General features: G+C 50.0%; 1 protein-coding gene across 1 annotated transcript in view; it reads left to right on the top strand.

Moving 5' to 3' along the window:
* Positions 1-20,580, top strand: part of PIK3CB (phosphatidylinositol-4,5-bisphosphate 3-kinase catalytic subunit beta) — a 93,457-nt gene that overhangs the window by 67,466 nt on the left and 5,411 nt on the right. Inside the window, exons 13-21 of the mRNA XM_055127861.1 lie at positions 3,252-3,440; positions 4,221-4,342; positions 6,902-7,045; positions 8,691-8,790; positions 10,350-10,528; positions 11,136-11,245; positions 12,714-12,792; positions 16,611-16,778; positions 17,849-17,972. Coding sequence (XP_054983836.1) covers positions 3,252-3,440; positions 4,221-4,342; positions 6,902-7,045; positions 8,691-8,790; positions 10,350-10,528; positions 11,136-11,245; positions 12,714-12,792; positions 16,611-16,778; positions 17,849-17,972 — 1,215 coding nt within the window. The remainder of the gene's footprint in view (positions 1-3,251; positions 3,441-4,220; positions 4,343-6,901; positions 7,046-8,690; positions 8,791-10,349; positions 10,529-11,135; positions 11,246-12,713; positions 12,793-16,610; positions 16,779-17,848; positions 17,973-20,580) is intronic.

Below are 20,580 nucleotides of genomic sequence, written 5' to 3' on the forward strand. Positions count from 1 at the left end.
TATAATTTTAATATTAGAAAATTTTCGATAATTGATTACTGGCTGGCACTGTTCAGTCACGGCTGTGTTGGCTCAGCTGTCGCTGCAGACGAAATCCTGTGCTCCTCATGTGTTGTTCCTCTCTGGCCTTTTCTCTTTCTTTTTCTGTTTTTCGGACGTTGGTTTCCTTAAATGGTTTTCTATTCTTGGCTTGTGTCTTACACTGTGGTTTCCTGGCTGGCTGTGATCTGCTGCCAGTGATGGAGGAGTCGGGGTGAGCCCTGCTCTGGCGTCTGCGTGACACGGTCCTTCCTGCTGGCGTCAGGTGACTTGGCCCCTCACCCCCGGCTGGGGTCTGTCCCTTTGCCGCTTGTGTTCAGCCCCGGGAGGCTGTTTCCCAGTGACTCCCTGCATTCCCCACCCCCCCACACTGTGCTCCTTGGTCTGAGCTGGAGCCCCCCAATTCTCACGGCTCTTGGCCCTAGCAGATCTGATCTCTGGTCCTGCCAGCTTTCACTAGAGGGGCGCTCCAGTTTCTACTCCTCTTGATCACTGTTACTGCTTAGTGTTCAGTGTTTAGTGCGTGTGCGCGTGCATGTGCGCGCATGCGTGTGTGCGTGTGTGTGATCTGATTCTGGTGCTCAGGAGACTTGGGGGGCTGCTCCTTGTGAGTCTCGTCCAGCTGGGCCGAATGGTTCAACTGCGCTGGACAGTTCAGCTGGGCTGGGCGGTTCGGTTCGTCCATGCAGAGCTGCTGGGGTCTGGAGTGCAGTGCAGGCCCACGCCCAGAGTTGCTTGGGGGCCTTGGTGGACCCAGATGGAGCTGGGTTCAGACTTGGGGTCCTGCGCCTGCCAGGCTCTGCCCCTCACCTCTGAGCCTTCTCCCTGGCCCCACTACACTGTCATGTGACCTGCCATGCCAGTGAGTTTACTTACGGAACTGGGTGTGTATGCGTGTAATTTCATAGGTAGTACAGGTGAATTTACCGCTGTCTCTGTAAGAGACTTAGACCTGCCCTTGGGAGTTCTTGTGACTGTGAGGGTCATACTTGGCTGTGCTCAGGGCTTACTCTGACTCTGTACTCAAGGCTTACTCCTGGCTCTGTGCTCAGGGCTTACTCCTGGTGGGGCTGGGAGCGGGAACTGCATGTGGTGTCAGGGATTGAACTGAATTGGTCTTGTGCAAAGCAAGCTCCTTGGTCACTGTATTAGTGCTCCAGCACTGAAATTAATTTTAATTATGTAAAATGTTTATAAAATTTATCATTTTAATCTTTGTAAGGTATTTTTAAGTTTAGAAATATTGGGGTGAAGGGGGAAAGGGCATGGAAGGGGTGGGGAGGGGAGGGGAAGTGGAAGAAGGGAAGGAAATAGAAGTGTAGAAGCATGGCTGTTGTGTAGAACTGCCTTTTGCAAAGCTTAAAAATGGGTCCTAGAGAGGCAGTTCAGCAGTGAAGACGCTCGTCTTGCATGCATCTGAGCTGGGTTCAGTCCCCAGCACCCCATATGGTCCCTGAGCACAGTTGGGTATGGACCAACCCCACCCCCAAACTATCAAAGAACTTGTTTTCCTCCCCCCCAGCCCATATCAACCACTCTTCTACTTTTGTCACCTTTTATACCTCACATATGTGGAATCATGGGCTGGGGCAATAGCACAGCAGTAGGGCGTTTGCCTTGCACGCGGCCGACTGGGGTTCGATTCCTTTGTCCCTCTCAGAGAGCCCGGCAAGCTACCGAGAGTATCCTGCCTGAATGGCAGAGCCTGGCAAGCTACCCGTGGCATATTCGATATGCCAAAAACAGTGGCAACAAGTCTCACAGTGGAGACGTTACTGGTGCCCACTCGAGCAAATCAGTGAGCAACAGGATGACAGTAACAGTGACAGATGTGGAATACATACATGATTTTGTTTCTCAAGTTTCATCCATGTTGTATGTAGCATGTATGAAATTGTTCCTCTTTTCAAAGCCAACACACACACACACACACACACACACACACACACACACATTTCTATGTCCTTGCCAACGTTTCCGGGTTTTATTTTGCGGGGAAGGAGACGCTGGGGCCACACGGCCTGCAGTGCTCAGGGATTACTCCTAGCCCCATGTGCCCGGGGACAGTCGCTGGTGCTTACCATGCTTCTGGGGCACCACATGTGGTACAGAGTCAGATCAGATTAGCAGTCTGCAAGGCACACGCCTTAACGAACCCTGTGTCATCCTTCTGGTCCCAGATTGACATGTTTTTTGTTTTTATTTTCTGCCGCTTCTGGCAGTGCTTAGGCCTTACTCCTGGCCCTGCACTCAGGGGTCACTCCTGGTGGTGCTCTGGGCACCATCCGGGATGCTCAGGATGGAACCTGGGTCGGCCGCATGAGAGGCAAGCACCCCGCGCGCTGTGTCATCACTCTGGCTGGCCCCCAGACTGACTTCCTAACCAGAATGGCTTTATACCTTCCGACTAAGAAGAAACAGTACATTTTTCAGAAACTCGCATCAATTTTGTTTGTGCTTGTTTATAGCAGTTGAAATTTAAGTAAGAAAAAAAATTGACTTCAAACAATTGAAGCGTATTTCAAAACGCAGTTCTGCCCTCTAGTGTTTTCCCACGGCTATTATTTCCACAACAATGTCCTTTTGCAGTTTTTGAAGGGAGAATAAATTTTTCCTCATCTTTACCTTACACACTTAATATTCAGCAGTGGAAATTTTCCCCCCAAAAGATGCATCTCTTTTGTTTTGTTGGTTTTGTTGAGTTTGGGGCTACACTCAGCGCTGCTCAGGGCATACTCTGGACTCTGCCCTCTTGATGACTCCGCAGGGGGTCTGGGGGAACCATATGGGGTACTGGGAATCGAACTTGGGTCGATGTGTGCAAGCAAGCACTCTACCCGATGTACTATCATTCCAGCCCCAGGATCTATCTTTTAAAAGATGAAACTGTTACTAAATTTTCTCTAAAAAGTGTTTAAGAAAATATAGGCACTTTGATATACAGCACCGTTGACACATACAGTATTCCAGGACCACGCCCTGGTATACAGCACCGTTGACACATACATACAGTATTCCAGGACCACAGCCTCCACCAGGGATCCTCCATCCCCCCAACCCCCACTACGGTAAGGTCAGTTCTGTAGAGTGACCAGTCTTTCAGAGTTTCTAAGGTTAAAGCTTGGAAGCTTTGGAAAGTCTTTCTACAAATCTGTATTTATCAGCTATGCTCACACGGTTCCATTTTATAACGAGTAATTTTACTTTCTTAGAGTCGCGGTGGGAAAAAGTTTCTTGCTGTACTCAAAGAAATCTTGGACAGGGATCCCTTGTCTCAGTTGTGTGAGAATGAAATGGATCTTATTTGGACTTTGAGACAAGACTGCAGAGAGAATTTCCCACAGTCACTGCCAAAGTTACTGCTGTCAATCAAGTGGAATAAACTTGAAGATGTCGCTCAGGTACAGTTATTTCTGCTCCTCCTCCTGGTCCTGTGTGGCCATGTGACATGTCCTTTCTCATTTCTCTGTTTCCATCACTTGGATGATCTCTCCTGTGTACATTTTGTGGTTTTAGACTCTTAAATACACTTGAAGTAATCACAAAGTCTCGGATACTGGGCATGCTTTTCTTATCTTTCTTTGACAGCTAAAACACTTGATTTTGGAGTCAGCATCTATAATGAATATGAGCCTGTGGTAGGCCCTGGTTATCTTAGTTATGGCAAATTAGTCTTCAGATACTGTTGTACGATTGAAATTGAAATATCAGCAAGAAGTTACGTGAGAGGAGATAAGCTTACAAATATCAAGAACTAAAAAGTAATACCCAGAAGATACTTGAACCTTTAATGCTGTTTTTAAACTTTATATGACTTGCTTTTTATTACCTTGAGTTTTGTGTCCTGTGTTTGGACTTTGAATTTTACTTTTAAGTGTTTTTTGATCCTTTCCTCATACCTTATTTCTCCTCCCCTCCTTTGCTCTCTCCTCTGAACAGTTCTTTTCCTGGCTAGTCATTTAGTTTCTCAGGCTTTTTTCATATAAACACTTGACAGCATCTTTGACTGGTTTACACAGATTATTTTAATAAGGGTCCTCTTTATTAATAGGAGTGGGTGTTTGCGGCCTCAGTAACTGCAGATTTGGTTTTTGCACCTTTCTATCTTCCTTAATGCTAAGGGGAAAATCATTCCTCCTCTCCCCTGCAATCTCTGAGCCTGTTTTCCAATCCTCAAACAGCTTCAGGCGCTCCTTCAGATCTGGCCAAAGCTGCCGCCTCGAGAGGCACTAGAGCTCCTGGATTTCAACTACCCGGACCAGTACGTGCGCGAGTACGCGGTGGGCTGCCTGCGCCAGATGAGGTATCTCCTGCCGTGCTGTGCGGGCAAGCAGTGGTTTGGGCTGCAGAGAGAAGGGGCTTTCTGCTTGAACGTCCCATGGGAGGAAAGTTCAGAAGAATCTTCAGAATTTGACGCACTTGCTTCCTCTGACTCTCTCCCACTCTCACGCTGAGTCTGTAGAAGGAAAGAGAGGGGTGATCACCTTCAGCTTCTGTGATTTTTTTTTTTCCCCTAGCTAGGAGGACTCAGCATATAGTCACATCTCTGCTATTTATGCTAGCAGAAGGGTGCTGAGCAGAGTTGGCCAAAGGAAAAAGATCTAGAGGGACAGACCGGAAGAAACCAGGCAGAAGCGCCTAATGTTTCCCCCCTAGTGGAGTAAAACTGAATATAAATAATTCTTCCAGCAACAGTTATTAACAGCTTGTCTAAAATACTGTCTTCTGGGAAAGGCCATTTGAAACTTGGTGCCAGGGCACGTACTCTGGCCCGGGCACGTAAATCTCCTTGCCTAGCGTGTTAAAATCCTCTACTTGGTGCCGGAGCGATAGCACAGCGGGTGGGGCGTTTGCCTTGCACGCGGCCAACCCGGGTTCGATCCCCGGCATCCCATATGGTCCCCCAAGCACCGCCAGGAGTAATTCCTGAGTGTAAAGTCAGTAACCCCTGAGCATCACTGGGTTGTGACCCAAAAAGAAAAAAAAAATCCTCTACTCCCCGATGGAAGGCAGGAATTTAGCCTAAACTGTGGTATTTGCATGGTCGAAATGAGGTTCCCGGCGGTACTCACTCTGCTTGAGTCTGCGCTGGAGACCTGGGCGTGGGGTTTCCTGGCTGTCCGGGGCAGAGCTGAATGTCCTTAAATGCGCTGATCCCCCGGAGGAGGTGGCTGGGACCCCCGTGTTCCAGAGAGGCAGTTCTCTTGTGCTTTCTTCGTTGGGCTGGTTAGTTTGGGGGCCACGTCTGGCAGTACTCAGGGGTTACTCCTGGCTCTGCACTCAGGAATTACACCTGGCAGAGCTCAGGGGACCATATGGGACACCAGGGATCAGAGCCACGTCAGCCGAGTTCAGGCCAGCACCCTACCCCCTCTCCTCTCTGGCCCATCTGTTGTGGTTTTCCAGGTTAAATTTTCTGGTGATGAAGGTTTTATTTTCTTGTCATGCATTACCCTCTGTTTCAGTTCCAGATCCGTCTTAGACTATTTAAAAAAATTTTTTTTTAAATTTCACAAAGTAGTCCACATTATTTTATTACGTTTAATATCCAGACACCAATCCCACCAACAGTATGCCTTCCCACTACCATATTTCAGATGTTTCCATCCCGAACCCTAATCCCTGCCCCAATAGACTGTTTTCTTAATGCTTAATTTCCCAGATTATAGTCGGCAGGTTGAGGGCTTGGCAGTGACATTGTGCATGACTGAGAGTGTGTTTATGTGCTTGTGAGCTGCTTAGAGATGGACACAGAGTAGAGAGCCTCTAAGCTTCATTCCGCTCAGCCCATTCTGATATTGTGCTGCATTATTCAGAGAATCAGTTACCGCTTCCCAGTAAAACACTCTCGATTCCCTTCTCTTTCAAACTATTTGAAATTAGGATTTTTTTTTTCATTGATCATCTGGGGTGAAAAGGAAGTACCTAACAGTTATGAGAAGAAAGGAAAATAAATTGCTGAAGTATCAATAGAATTTTTATTTTGAAAAGCTATTTAGGCAGAGCTATAGTTACAGAAGTGAAGGCACTTGCCTTGTAAGCAGTCAACCCAGGTTCAATTCCCGACACCTCATATGGTCTCCAGAACCTCATCAGAGGTGATCCCTGAGCCCTGAGCACTGCTGGGTGTGTCCCAGACAACACCCCACACCCCCCAAAATTCTCATTGGTTGACTAAGTACTTAACCCTTTTAGTATCAGAAAACAGAATCAAAGTACAGAACTTTATTTTTGTTTTGGGGTCACACCCAGCAGTGTTCAGGCCTTAGTCCTGGCTCTGTGTTCAACTTTTTTTTTTTTTTTGGCCTTTTGGGTCACACCCGGTGATCCTCAGGGGTTACTCCTGGCTCTGCACTCAAGAATTACTCCTGTCGGTGCTCAGGGGACCATATGGGATGCTGGGAATCGAACCTGGGTTAGCCGAGTGCAAGGCAAATGCCCTACCCACTGTGCTATCACTCCAGCTCCTGGCTCTGTGTTCAGGGATCACTCCTGGCAGGGCTTCGGGAAACATGGGATGCCGGGGACTGAGTCCCGGTGGGACACGTGCAAGGCCAGCGCCCTGCCCGCTGTGCTCTCTAGTGCTCCAGGGCCCAGTGTACACGACTGCATTGCCAAACACACCATCAGTTGAATAATATGTCCTGCCTGGCTGCTCTCAGCTCCTCCCGCTCCCGTCCACTCCTCTAGCACCCTCAGTTTCTCCCATAACACTTTCCCGGGGCCTCCTCAGGGTCAACATGGCACAGGCCTGACCCCCCGGAGCCGTTGTTGTGAATCAGTAGGTCAGGGTTGGGTTTGGCGATGGGATCTGCACGGCAGCGGTTGTTGAGTGACCGACTTTGTCTTTTGTTCCTTTTAGTGATGAAGAACTCTCCCAGTATCTCTTGCAGCTGGTGCAAGTTTTAAAGTATGAGCCTTTTCTCGACTGTGCCCTCTCTAGATTCCTGCTAGAGAGAGCGCTGGCCAACCGCAGGATAGGGCAGTTCCTCTTCTGGCACCTCCGGTGAGTTCCGTCCCACTTCAGTTTGGGTCTGTCTCGTGCTGTTATGAATGTTAAACCTGCAGAATCCAGGATGTCTGTTTCTGAGGCGTTTGTTTCTGAGCTGTGTGTGCCATTCGCACTCCTTGTCTCTCCATATCTCTCACTCAAATGCCTAACGTTCATGCTCTGGCAGAGTTACTGATGTAGGTGTCCCTTCCTTACCTCCTTGATTTTTATACCGTGAGACACACAGTTTCAAAGTCATTCATGATTGGGTTTCAGTTATGCAGTGTTCCGACACCCCTCCCTTCGTTGGTGCACATTTCCCACCACCGGTTCCCCCCAGAAACTAGGCACCTCCTTCATTTTTTTTTCTTTTTAAATTGAATTATCGTGAGATACAGTTACAGAGCTGTTCTTGGTCGGGTCTTAGTCATGCAGTGATCCAACACCCATCCCTCCACCAGTGTATATTTCCCATCACCAGTGTCTCCAGTTTCCCTCCCACCAACCCCCACCCCCCCAAGTGTGTCTCCTTGGCAGGCACTTTCTTCTCTGTCTCTCTTTCCTTCTTCATTTTTAACCCAAACTACCAGGATACTGCTATATATGTTTACTGTGTTAATGTGTGTGGACTAAACACAGACTTAGTCCTTCCAGGGCGGGTGACAGTGCCGGGGTAAGGTGCTTGCTTGCAAACAGCCCTTATGGGTTTGATTTCTGGGCACTGAGCTCCACCAGCAGACAGAGTTTGGAGTAAAGCCTCAGTACAGCCAGGTGTGGCCCCAGCTCCCTGCCGCCCCCCCCCCCCCGCCTGGCCCCCCCGATAGAACCCATCGGCCGTCACCGCCACTGGGTGAAGTTTGAAAGGGCTGCAGAGTTCTGTGGGTGAGCTGCGGGTCTCACGCCCCGCAAACCAGCCAGTCCTCAGCACCACATTCGGCTCCTTTGGGCTGAAGCACCGAAACAGACGAATCTCAGGGTGCTGAGAAACACTTTTCTGTCTTGACTAAACCCATTCAACAAAAACAGCTCCATAATATGTTCATTTTCGGGCTTCTGTTTCTGGCTGTTTATCCTGTCATCATCCTTTCTTGTTTTTAACTGGTCTTTTCTCACCCAGTTCTTTCTTTACTACCACTGTTCAGAGGGGCCGCACCCAGCAGTGTGGGGTCCCGTGGGGGTGTGGGTGAGCTGCCGGGTGCCGGGGTCCCGCCGCCGGACCCTACTATGCTGCCCGCCTCCAGCCCCTCAGTCTTTGTTGTTTGATTTCTCCTGGAATAGCAAAATAAGGTGTTCCAGCACCATTTATTGTGTACACAGTCTTTCTGTGCCCAACGTTGGAAGGAATTGAGGGCCAACCCCTGTGGGCCCCCAAGCAGCACCCGAGGGGTCACTCCTGAACAGAGCCTGGAGTAGCCCCTGGCTGGGTGTGGCCCAGCCCAGAACACCCTCCGCCCCCCAACCACCACCCCCGACCCTGAAACCACTGCAACAGAAATAATTGGGAGGTTGCTGTCTCCCTAGTAATTACGCACAGGATAAGTGGCCTGCCCTTTCGCCATTGGCCTTGCAGAGTCTTTCCGCACGGCAAATGGCTAGTCACAGTTCATCTTTAGAGACCTGATGTAGCCGCCAGCCCCTTTAATAGTCCGACTTTCTGTAGGTCAGAAGTGCACATTCCCGCCGTCTCGGTCCAGTTTGGGGTCATCCTTGAGGCCTACTGCCGGGGCAGCGTCGGGTACATGAAAGTGCTGTCCAAACAGGTAAGGCTGCTCCCACCCTCCTGCTCATAATAATGATCATATCAGTATATTATTGGCCACGTCATATTTGACGAATTGGCTCATTGCCTTTTCTTCCATCGTATTATTTCACAGAGGTTTTTAATAGCTGAGCCTGAGAAATGAATATCTAAGCAAAGTTTTAAGTCAAGGAGTACATTTGGGGGGCCAGAGTGATAGTACAGCAGGCAGGGCGTTTTTCTTGCCACAGCTGACCTGGGCTCGATCCTCACCATCCCATACAGTGTCCCCTGAGCACCGACGGGAGTAATTCCTGAGTGCAGAGCCAGGGGTCACCCCTGAGCATTGCTGGATGTGACCCCCAAAAGAAAAATAATAAAAAAAAACTTTTAGGGGCTAGGGAGAGCGAGCAGTGGGAAGGGCCTGTGCCTTGCGTGCAGCTAGCCTACGAGGGATCCCGGCACCCAGAGGGTCTCCCGAGCACCGCCAGGAGTAAGTGCTGAGTGCGGTCAGGCATAAGCCTTGATCATTGCTGTGTATGGCCCCAGAACAAAGCAAAACCCCCCAAAAGGAGGGAAATAATATAGCATGAGAACACGATTACTCTACATCACAGGACCCTGTGCTCTGTGTTCCTGAGTTACTCTTCCCAGGTACATAGAGTTTGTGATTCATGTGTTCTCCCATTTGTTGTTTTTTTTTCCTCCTTTTGGGTCACATCCAGCAATGCTCAGGGGTTACTCCTGGCTCTGCATTCAGGAATCACTCCTGGCGGTGCTTGGGGGACCATATGGGATGCCAGGGATCGAACCCGGGTCGGCTGCCTGCAAGGCAAACTATCGCTCCAGTCCCTCCCATTTGATTTAGACTGAACTTGACACCAAGCTAAGATATTCGATCCTCCAAAATCAAAATCTTTCAAAATCTTCTGGAGTTGGTGAGCTGGAAGGTTTCAGACGACTTGTATTTCACATTCTACAACTCAGTGACCTGAGGAGTTTTGATAAACGTGTAGCCTCCAGTCTCTGCAGTGGTATCAGCAAGAATGATGGGGGGGGGGGGCAATGGGGAGGGAATAACCTCAGGAAAGAAAATGAACATTAGGATTTAATTGATACCATGAGTCATTTATTAAATCTATTTATTAAATCTAAAGTAGCTTGTTTCATCTTTTTAAAAAATTGTCACTGGGTCTACAAAAGGGAGGTTCCGGGGGGTCGCGTGTTGTTGGGGATTGAACCCCAGATCTCGCACATACGAGGCCTGTGCTCTGCCACATCAGCCTCGACCCCAGCGCTTCATTCTTATCTTCTTACACGGACTAGCTTCCTTTAATTTTCTCTCGGATTTTATTTAAGAAAGTGTTTTTTTTTTTTTATTTTAAATCAGTGGTTTCAGTAACAAGTGATTTAGAAAATGTGTTTTTGTTTTTCCTAAGCCGGACTGTTTTTCCCCTGGGCATCCATGGTGCATGCACGGGGGCCGGGGGGACTACCGCTTGGTCGGGTCATACGGCAGTGTCGTCCTGCACATTGTTTTAATCCTAAACTCATGTTGGTGGCGGGGAAACTTGCTTTCAGGTTGAAGCTCTCAATAAACTAAAAACTCTGAATAGTTTGATCAAACTGAACGCCGTGAAGCTGAACCGGGCCAAGGGGAAGGAGGCCATGCACACCTGCCTGAAGCAGAGCGCCTACCGCGAGGCCCTGTCCGACCTGCAGTCGCCGCTGAACCCCTGTGTGATCCTCTCCGAGCTCTAGTGAGTGGCAGTGAGGGGCCACAGGGGGCCCCCCCCCCCCGCTAGCAGAGGCCTGGGGAGGTGATGGGGCTTCAGCTCCTCCAGGTGGAGCCCTCTAGACTGGAGCCATAGCACGGCGGGGTGGGGGTTTGCCTTGCACACGGCCGACCCGGGTTCGATTCCCAGCATCCCATAGGGTCCCCTGAGCACTGCCAGGAGTAATTCCTAAGTGCAGAGCCAGGAGTGACCCCTGTGCATGGCTGGGTGTGACCCCCCCCCCCCCCCGCCAACTCCAAAAAAAAAAAAAAAAAGGTGGCGCCCTCCGTAAGAAGCCAGGAGCGAATTTCTATTCCGAACTGTATCCCGGTGAGATGGCGTCACTTCAGTTCACGCTGTCTAATCGCGTGGAATTCAGGGAGCGCTGCGGGTGGGGGATGGGATTTTCCGCGTGGGCCGGTCAGCAGGAGCCCTCTGCTGCCTCCCCGTCATCCCCACGCACTGCCCCGGGCTTCCCCGAGCAGATGTGTCATTCCTGACGTGAACCGGCAGGCCCGTGGCTCAAGGCCTGCCAAGGAAGGTTGTTGTGTCTCGAAATCAAAGTGACCGATGTCCCCTTGTGTGGTTTCAGTGTTGAAAAGTGCAAGTACATGGATTCCAAGATGAAGCCCCTATGGCTGGTGTACAACAACAAGGTGTTTGGCGAGGACTCGGTCGGAGTCATCTTCAAGAACGGCGACGGTGCGTATGGCTTCCTCGGGGCCTCGAGCCCGGCATCTCTCGTTTGTTTCCAGCTGACTTTGTCTGAACAGGGATGTGTAAGCATGTGGCAGGTGGCGGCCAGAGGCAGGCGTCGGTGCTCATGAGGTCCAGTGGGGCCTGTCCCAAGCCCCTTTTGTCTCCTCTCGGAAAATTACTCGTATAGTTTATTTTCCATACGTTGTTCAACTAAGCCCCCCCGCTCTTCCCTAGAGGACAAAGTCTACTTCTCTGTTTAAAATCTGGTGAAATATGAGAGGATTTGGATTGGTTTGGGGGCCATACCAGTCAGCGCTCAGGGCTTACTCACTCCTGGTGGTGCTCAGGGGGCCGTGTGAGGTGCAGGGGTTGAACTCAGGCCAGCCGTGTACAAGGCAAGTGCCCTGCCCGCTGCGTATCTTTCCGACCCGGGATTTTATTGGTTGCTTTATCAGCCACACCCATTGGTGCTCTGGGCCGTTCCTGGCTCTTCACTCAGGGGTGACCCAGGGCTGCATTTGGGGGAATCACGTGCATCACTGGTGATTGAACTGGCGTCCGTCATGCCTGGGCATTGCTTTAGCTCCCGTATGCCTCTCGGGTCCATAAGAGAGCATTTGAAATACATGTAAAAAGAAAGTTTCACACATGGTTCTAGAATAGCCGTTTTGACGCTACCCCCATTGCTTTGCATTTTGATTAATACACATCACTGACCCGGTACTTTAAGGATGTGTAAGGGATGTATAAGCAGACGACAGTCCTGCCCGCTGCCTCAGGAGGTGTGTGACCACATGCAAGTCACTTAAAAGTAACAGAGCTTCAAGGTCTCGATGCTCATGAGAATTACAGCAGCTATATGTTTTTTTTTTGTTTTTTAATAAATAAGGTAACATAAGTCATGATAGAATATGTGCTTATAACGACAGAAATGAACGTGTGCAGTCCTTTGCTAGATATTCACTCCACTTGACTGTATGAATGTAATTATGTGGGGACCAGGACTTTCCTAACCTGTCCCCACGTGTGAGCATGGACATGGTAGTAAACAGAGTCCACTGTTACAGTGTTGTGAACCCAGCGTGATGTTACTTAACGCGATTCTTTAGAATATCTTGTTTATTCCTACAAACACACAAGAAGGGGAAAATAATTAAAAACCAGTGATATTTCTGTGGATACTGGAATAAGGTATTACTGTTATAAGTTTTACCATATAAAAAAAAAGCTTTATGATACCCATATAACTAGTATAGTAGCCTAGAATGATTAATAACTTGAAGTGTTTTATTATTTGATTTCTGAACTACCAGGACCAGCAAGCCTTGGGTTTAACATAATAAAAATTAGCAATTTTAAATTTAAATAAATGTGACCAAGTATTATTAGGCCTGACTAGTGTTATTATCTATTGATGTTATTCGGTATAGAATAGAAAGGACTTACAATGAAGCAATTTTCCCCTCTTTAGACTTACGGCAAGATATGTTAACGCTGCAGATGCTGCGTCTGATGGACTTACTCTGGAAGGAAGCTGGGCTGGATCTCCGGTGAGGCTTCGAGTGAATTTTCAGGGACAGGGGCTGCGAGCGGGGTCTCCCCCTCAGGGTGTCTGAGTGTGGGCAGGGGGACCTGCCCCTTCTCCCTCCCTGAGACTGCTGCTGGCATTTCCTGTGTGCTCGCCGGTGCGCCACTCTTCCTGAGACTCTCCGTTCTCTTTGTTCTTCTCTTCTGTGCCTGGATACTTGGCTGTCAGCAAGTTTACTGCTTCTGTGGTTGCTCAGAGCAGCTTGAGCATTTGTTTATTTAGGTTTTGGGCACACCAGTGGTGCTCAGGGCTTATCCCTGGCTCTCAGCTCAGGGGTCACTCCTGATGGGCTCAGGGGGACTATACTGGGTGCTGGGGATCGAACCTGGGTCACCCACCTGCAGGACAAATGTACTCTCTCCCCAGCCCACTGCCTGAGCATTTAAAAAGCTCAAAACCTCTTGTACATTTTGTCACTCAATTTATAATTATTTTGTTTCAATTTATGTCCCTTTCATTTAGTAAATCTTTGTTTGTTTGTTTTTGGTTTGGGGGCCATTCCCAGCAGTGCTCAGCGGTTGCTCTGGGCTCTGTGCTCAGGAATCACTCCCGGTGGGCCTTAGGGACTGTATGTGGGTCCAGGGTTTCAAGCCAGGCCAGCCACGTGTCAGACAAACATCCCCCTCACTAGGCTATCCAGCCGTCATGTTCTTGTTTAGTTTTTGTTGGCTTTGTCTTTTGTTTTGGGGCTATACCCCACTGTGCTCACAGCTCGCTCCTGGCAGGGCCTAAAGAATCTTATGGGGTGTCAGATTTTAAACCTGGGTCACCCACGTGCAAGCGAAGCACTTTACCGGCCCTGCTCTCTGGCCCTGGCCCTTGCCTTCATTTATTTATTTATTGCTTTTTGGGTCACACCTGGCAATGCACAGGGGTTACTCCTGGCTCTGCACTCAGGAATTACCCCTGGCGGTGCTCAGGGGACCATATGGGATGCTGGGATTTGAACCCGGGTTGGCCGTGTGCAAGGCAAATGCCCTACCCGCTGTGCTATCTCTCCAGCCCCCAGCCTTCTTTTATTTTTTAAATACCTTTCATGACAGAACACTTAGAAGTTATCACTATGTCATAACACACCCTGCCTCTTTGGACGCTTTGGCTCAAAAATAAACAAGTGTCTTTCCTGCCACACTTGACAGGTGGTCCCCATAGAAACCTACTTGGTAGAGTTATAGTCCCCCTGCACCACACACACACACACACACACACACACACACACACACACACGCACACACACACACACAGGATAGTGACTTTTGACAGCAGTTTTCACTGTGATTTTGCATGTGAGTGAACAGGCAGGGGTTGCTCTCCTTTGCTTCATTCTCCCTCGACAGTGGTGCCTGCTGTCTCGGCAGGGTGAAGGAAGAAGATGGCAGCAACGGGAGGGTTGGGTGAAGGGTGGGTATGTCTTGAGTCAAGGCCAAAGGAAATTTGTCTGTACGTGGCCAGTACAGGGTTATGGGCTGCCACCCCCAGCCATGGAGAATCTCTGCTATTTCTCTCTCCAGAATATTCTTTGTTTTATAGAAACCTGTGAAGGCAAGCAAACGTTACTAGCCATTGCTTTTTTTTTTTTTTTTGCTTTTTGGGTCACACCCGGCAATGTACAGGAGTCACTCCTGGCTCATGCACTCAGGAATTACTCCTGGCGGTGCTCGGGGGACCATATGGGATGCTGGGATTCGAACCCGGGTTGGCCGCGTGCAAGGCAGACGCCCTACCCGCTGTGCTATCACTCCAGCCCCACTAGCCATTGCTTTTATAAGACACACGGGTCTTGTTTTGTTTTGACTTTTTGAGTCACACCCGGCGATGCTCAGGGGTTACTCCTGGCTCTGCACTCAGGAATCACTCCTAGTGGTACTCAGGGGACCATACAGGATGCCGGGGATCGAACCCCCGTAGGCCGCATGCTAGGCAAATGCCCTCCCCGCTGTGCTGTCGCTCCGGCCCAGGGCAAACACGTGGGTGTTTGTCCCCGGCTCTATTCTGTAAACTGTCTCTCGGACAGGCGTGTTTTTTCCTTCCCATTGTGAGCAGTGCATCCCCCCGACACTGAGTGCTTTCATCCTCGCCTGCTTCTGCAGAGGAAGTTGTTGAACTTTTGCCCAGTTGGGACTGGAAGTGGGGTGGGAGGAAATGCAGCAGAGTGAGCGCCTGCGCTTGGCTGGGCCACGCGGCCTTCCCGTGTTCTCTCGCCACGTGGCCAGGGTGACGGGAAGAAGATTCACGCACCATTGCTGCCTTTCCTGGAGTGTGGACACTGTTTTTGAAGGAGGGAGAAATGAATAACGTAGATGCAAAGCAACTTCATGCCAGTTCAGACTACTAGTTTGACAACTCTGCTCCCATCTTCTATTTCTAGAGTTAGGAAAGTACTTAAAGAAGCACAAAATAATAAAATTGTTGGCGGGAAGGACCACTTTAAAGGCCCCTGTGAGCCATGCAAAGCCGCCATCTAGAGTGGAAGGCTACAGCAGAATTGTTGATCAGAGAAATCGTTGATGTGCTTGAAATGGATCGTGTCTGATGCCCTTAGGAGACTGTCCAGTGAGAAAGGGAGCCGAGCTCATGATTTTTGTTTTGTTTTTTGTGAAGGGGGGCACAGCAGCTTTGCTCAGGGCTGACTCTGGCTCTGTGCTCAGGGCTCACTCCTAGCAGTGCTCAGGGAACCATATATGGTACAGGGATGCAGGCACTCAAACCACTGTCACAGCCATGGCTGTGTCAGAGCATGTGCTGTGAGCCGTCTCAGGCCCACAGATACCTGTTAGCAAACTCTTTTTTTTTTTGCTTTTTGGGTCACACCTGGCTCTGCACTCAGGAATCACTCCTGGCGGTGTTCAGGGGACCATATGGGATGCTGGGAATCGAACCCAGGTCAGCCGCGTGCAAGGCAAACGCCCTACCCGCTGTGCTATCGCTCCAGCCCCTATTAGCGAACTCTTGAATAGTGGACTGTAACTTGGACTAAGGTGGTGGGAGAAACTGAGAAGTACTAGATTATATATTCCCAAAGCAGGTAAATAAATATCGGATAAGGGAAAGAAAGACTGAAGATTTTGTGTGTGTGTGTGTGAGAAGCAAGAACGTGTTTGTGAAACTTATTGATAAAGATGTAAGGGGAAAGAAAGAAGAAATACACGTTCAAGAGAGAACACAGGCTTCTCTAGAGTAAAAATAAGCAGAGAAGAAGACAAGAAGATAAGTGTTCGGGGGAACCCGGGCTTGAAGAGCAAGCCAATCACAATGACTTTAAAGCAGCCCAGGGGATGGAGGTGCCGTGCTCAGGGCAGTGTCAAAAGTGTCTGTCTGTGGCTCCTGTTAGATGCTGCACAAAGGGTGGTTAACTTCCCCAAAACTGAGAGTGAGATGAAATATTTTCAGCTGTGATCCCTGAGCACAGAGCAAGAAAGCAGCCCTGAGCACAGCCGGGTGTGGCCCCAGAAAACTAAATCAAACAAAAATGAAATACCGTTATTTGCTAACTAGCTTATTATCTGCCTGTGTGAATAAATAACGTGTTCTACTGCCTAGAATAGCTAGATAAAGATTACACATTTAGCACGTAGTTACATTCTAGTAATAACCTGTTGACCCAAGAGATTGACTCCCCAACAGAAGGCAGAACTCGTACCTTGCTGTTTGACACCAACATTAACCCCCTTATGACAAAGATGCTCCCATTAATTAAAAAGCATCCTCAGCGAATACCTTATAGTGAAAACCTTATGGAATGCGTACCTGTGTGACTCCGTGCTGGTCCTTGCCTTCCAGGATGCTGCCTTACGGCTGCTTAGCAACCGGAGACCGCTCTGGCCTCATCGAGGTCGTGAGCACCTCGGAAACCATCGCTGACATTCAGCTGAACAGCAGCAACGTGGCTGCCGCCGCCGCCTTCAACAAAGACGCCCTCCTGAACTGGCTGAAGGAGTACAACTCCGGGTGAGCGCAGAGCCCTTCCCGGCCAGGCAGACAACATCCCCCTTCCACCCCCTTTCCCCCCCACCCCCCTGCTAGACTCCTCACTCCCCCAGCGTTCTGCTTCCTTCCCGGCAAAAGCAGAATGACGGGCAGATCTTCCTTAAAGTTACAGAGGGCCCAGCACCGGGTCGTGCTCTCACCTGGATCAGAGCCCTAGGGAAGAATGGGTTTCAGTGACTAGCATGGGAGTTTTGCAGCTATTGGGACAGGTGTGAACCCAGGGGCTTAGCAGATGTCTGTGGTACGAAGAACTGAGTTTGGAAACAGCTCTTCCGGTGAAAAAGGCTTTGTTTCTAGTGAGGGTGCTGCGGACCCTCTAAACCAGAGGCTCTAAAGGAATATTTTCTTCCCTTCCCCTTCCACTCCCTCCTCCTGTCCTCTCCTCTGCCGTCCCCTTCCTTCCCGTCCTTTCTTTTTGGGGGGCCTCTTCTGGCTCTGAACTCGGGATCACTCCTGTCAAGCTCAGGGGGCTGATGACCGGGGATGGAACCCGGGTCAGCTGTGCGGAAGGCCAGTGCGCTACCCACTCTGCTCTCCCTCCAGCCCTGAAGGAATGTTTCACGGAGGAGATACTCTGCAAGTATTTTTCACTGAAGATTTTGAAGTCAGGCTTGAATTTGATTACCGGCAGGACCCAGGACCTAAGAATCATCCTCCAAGTTGGGATCATATCTTGAGTCTTTTGTCTCTTTGGGGGTCTCTGTGATGCGCTTCTGATTTAAGTCAGTGAGTTGAGTGATTGGAACTGTACTAACTCTTAAATAACTGAATTCTGAGCATAGGCCAGAAAGGCTCCAATTCCCAGTATCGTCGAGGAAAGATGATGCTTCTGTGTGAGCTGGCCCTTAGCCCCTTTGGAGCACGATGCCCAGGACAGACCGCTGGGGTGGTCGGGGCGCCTGCCCGGGCAGTGTGGCACCCTGTGCTGCTCCTCACGGCGCAGAGGGCACGGCTGTGAGGCTGACTTGCATCCCAGGCAGGTGCACTTGAAAGACCGTGGCTTTATATTTCCCCCCCACCCTATTTTGCAGGGATGACCTGGATCGAGCCATTGAGGAGTTTACTCTGTCCTGTGCCGGCTACTGTGTAGCTTCTTACGTCCTCGGGATTGGCGACAGACACAGTGACAACATCATGGTCAAGAAAACCGGGCAGGTGAGCCACGCCCCAGGCCGCCAAGGGCCCAGCTGCAGCGGTCTCATGCCGAAGCACGGGTGGGCTTTAGTCCTTGGTGGGTAATCTTGTCTTTGGGGCGGCTTTTGGGTTTGTGGTTTGTTTGTTTGGGGAGGGGCATGCTTGGGATACATCATGGCTCAGTGCTCGGGGGTCACTCCAGGTGGGACCCAGGGCCTTCAGCGTGTAGCCCCCAGCCTGTCGCGCTGTCTCGCAGCTGCGCTCTGCGGGCTGCTCACTCTGTTTGGCTCTCACATCCCTGTTGTGGTGGTACTGTCACACCTGAGGCCGCCAGGACTGTCGCTCTTTGGGGACTTGCACGGGCCCTGCTCACACAGCCAGAAATCACATGTGCAGGCGGCTCCTCGCTGCCAAGCTCCCTCCAGGCCCCCAGGGAGATCCGGTCCCTAGGGCAGAGCATGTGGTGTGTATGCAGGAACCCCGGGTTCAATCCCCAGTACCACGTGTACAACCCCCAGCCCCCGGGGCTCCTGCACCAGTACCCCAGTTGTGGCCCTGACAATGTGAAATATATCACTGAAAAAGGAGAGTGTTTTCTCAAGACTGATGTTCGCGAATGTTCAGTCAGAGCACAGAAGTCCTTTAGAGTGGACGGAAAGGCCCCTCACCACGTCTTCCCAGTGTGTCGTGTGCAGAGAAAGTCCCAGCACCTTCCCAGAGGTGCCTTTGGTCCCATCCCAGGCTTGGTCGAGAAGAGTGGACTCCCCGGGAGCCACGGGGACCGAGGAGTTAGTGGAGCTAGAAGACGATTTCAGACTTGCAGTTCTCTAGCGAGCAGAGAGTATGCTCGCTATGTTCCAGTCATACAACGAGCAGAGAGATGGTGGGCAGAGAGGTAGAAGAGAGACGTTTCCAGACACTAGTTCTCGAAAAGGGCATCTCCTTGACCGCATGGCCGAGGTTTGGGATCTGCTGTCTGGGAAATGCCTTTGGGTGGCTGAGAACCCTCGCCAGCACCCTCGGGAGATCCGGTCCACCAGCAGCTGGTGACAGGTGAAGCCTCGCTCCCCCCACATGCAGGCGATCCCGCTGCCATAAAGGAAGCCTTCTCACGGGGATCTTGTACCTGGGGATCATGATTATTAGACACAGACAGTACCACGCAGAGCTCTTTGTTTGTTTGTTTGTTTGTTTGTTTATTTAATGAACCACCATGAGACAGTTACAGACTTACAGACTTTCATGATTACGTTCCAGTCATACAATGATGGAGTGCCATTCCTCCACCAGTGCCCGTTCTCCACCACCAGTGTTCCCCATATCCCTAGCTCTTTGTTTAAAAACCAGTACTTAAATCCAAAATATATTTATAAAACCCAATAAAATACTTTTAATAATGATTTTTTTTTTTAAGTGCATCCCCTGGAATAGGAGAGACAGCACAGAGAGTGAAGACAGCGCGGTGCCCTGCGTGGTTAAGACCGACTCTTAACCCACATGCTGCCAGTGCCAGTTTGATTTTTGGCACCACATACAGTCCCCGTGTACCACCAGGGGAAAGAAACAGCAGGGGGAGTGGGTCCTTCTGCCAGATATCCTTAGAGTAGGCGACAGAATCCCACAGCAAAGAATGATCAGGCCCCAGATACCAGTGAGGCCTGTGTTGCAAGCCCTGGTGTAAACCAAGAGACAGACGTGATTGGGGCTCAGAAACAACGGAGAGAGGAATGAGCAGGGGCTCCCGGTTATGGTCGTGCAGCGGTCTGGCGTCAGAGCCCGGCGAGCCTGACTGGAGCCATGCTGTTAGAAGCTGTTGGAGAGTTCTGGAAGAATTACAGATTTGTACTTTGAATTACAGAACATCATAGAATGTTCATCTTCACTCACCCAACCACCTACACCCCAAAATCCTCCTCATCATATAATAATAATAATAATAATACTCTTTTTTAAATTTTTTTTTAATTTTTTTTTGCTTTTTGGGTCACACCTGGCAATGCACAGGGGTTACTCATGGCACTGCACTAAGGAATCACCCCTGGCCATGCTCAGAGGACCATATGGGATGCTGGAAATCGAACCCGGGTCTGCCGCTTGCAAGACAAATGCCCTACCCGCTGTACTATTGCTCCAGCCCCTAATAATACTCTTTTGTTCAGGAAAAGGATAGAGGATAAAAAGAAGCGTCGTCCTAGCATACCGCCACCGTTTGGGTTGGCTTTAAATGGACCTACGTGGTGTGAACAGTTTAACTATTGAACATTGGTTTGACTGAACGTTATGGTACATCACACACTGTTGCATAGCATTGTATCAGCACAGCATCATTAAATCCTGACCTCAAGTAAGGCAGGATTATGTCCACAAGATTAGGAGGAGTGGCGTTAGTCAAAGGATGCTGTTGAGAAAACTGGAGGCGAATGGCAGGGAACACACAGGCAAGAGTGTGGAGAAAAGTTTCCTCCTAAGGGTAGCACACATGGAAGAGAGCAATCACACAGCACCCAGGGGCTCGCCTTGCACGCTGCTGACCCGGGCTCAATCCCCAGCACCCTGCAGGGTCTCCTCAGTTCAGAGCCAGAAGTAAGCGCTGAGCACTGCCACATGAGACCCAAGAAACAGCAAACAG

The sequence above is a fragment of the Sorex araneus genome, chromosome 2 (genome assembly GCF_027595985.1).
Source record: "Sorex araneus isolate mSorAra2 chromosome 2, mSorAra2.pri, whole genome shotgun sequence".
Taxonomy (NCBI): Eukaryota; Metazoa; Chordata; class Mammalia; order Eulipotyphla; family Soricidae; genus Sorex; species Sorex araneus.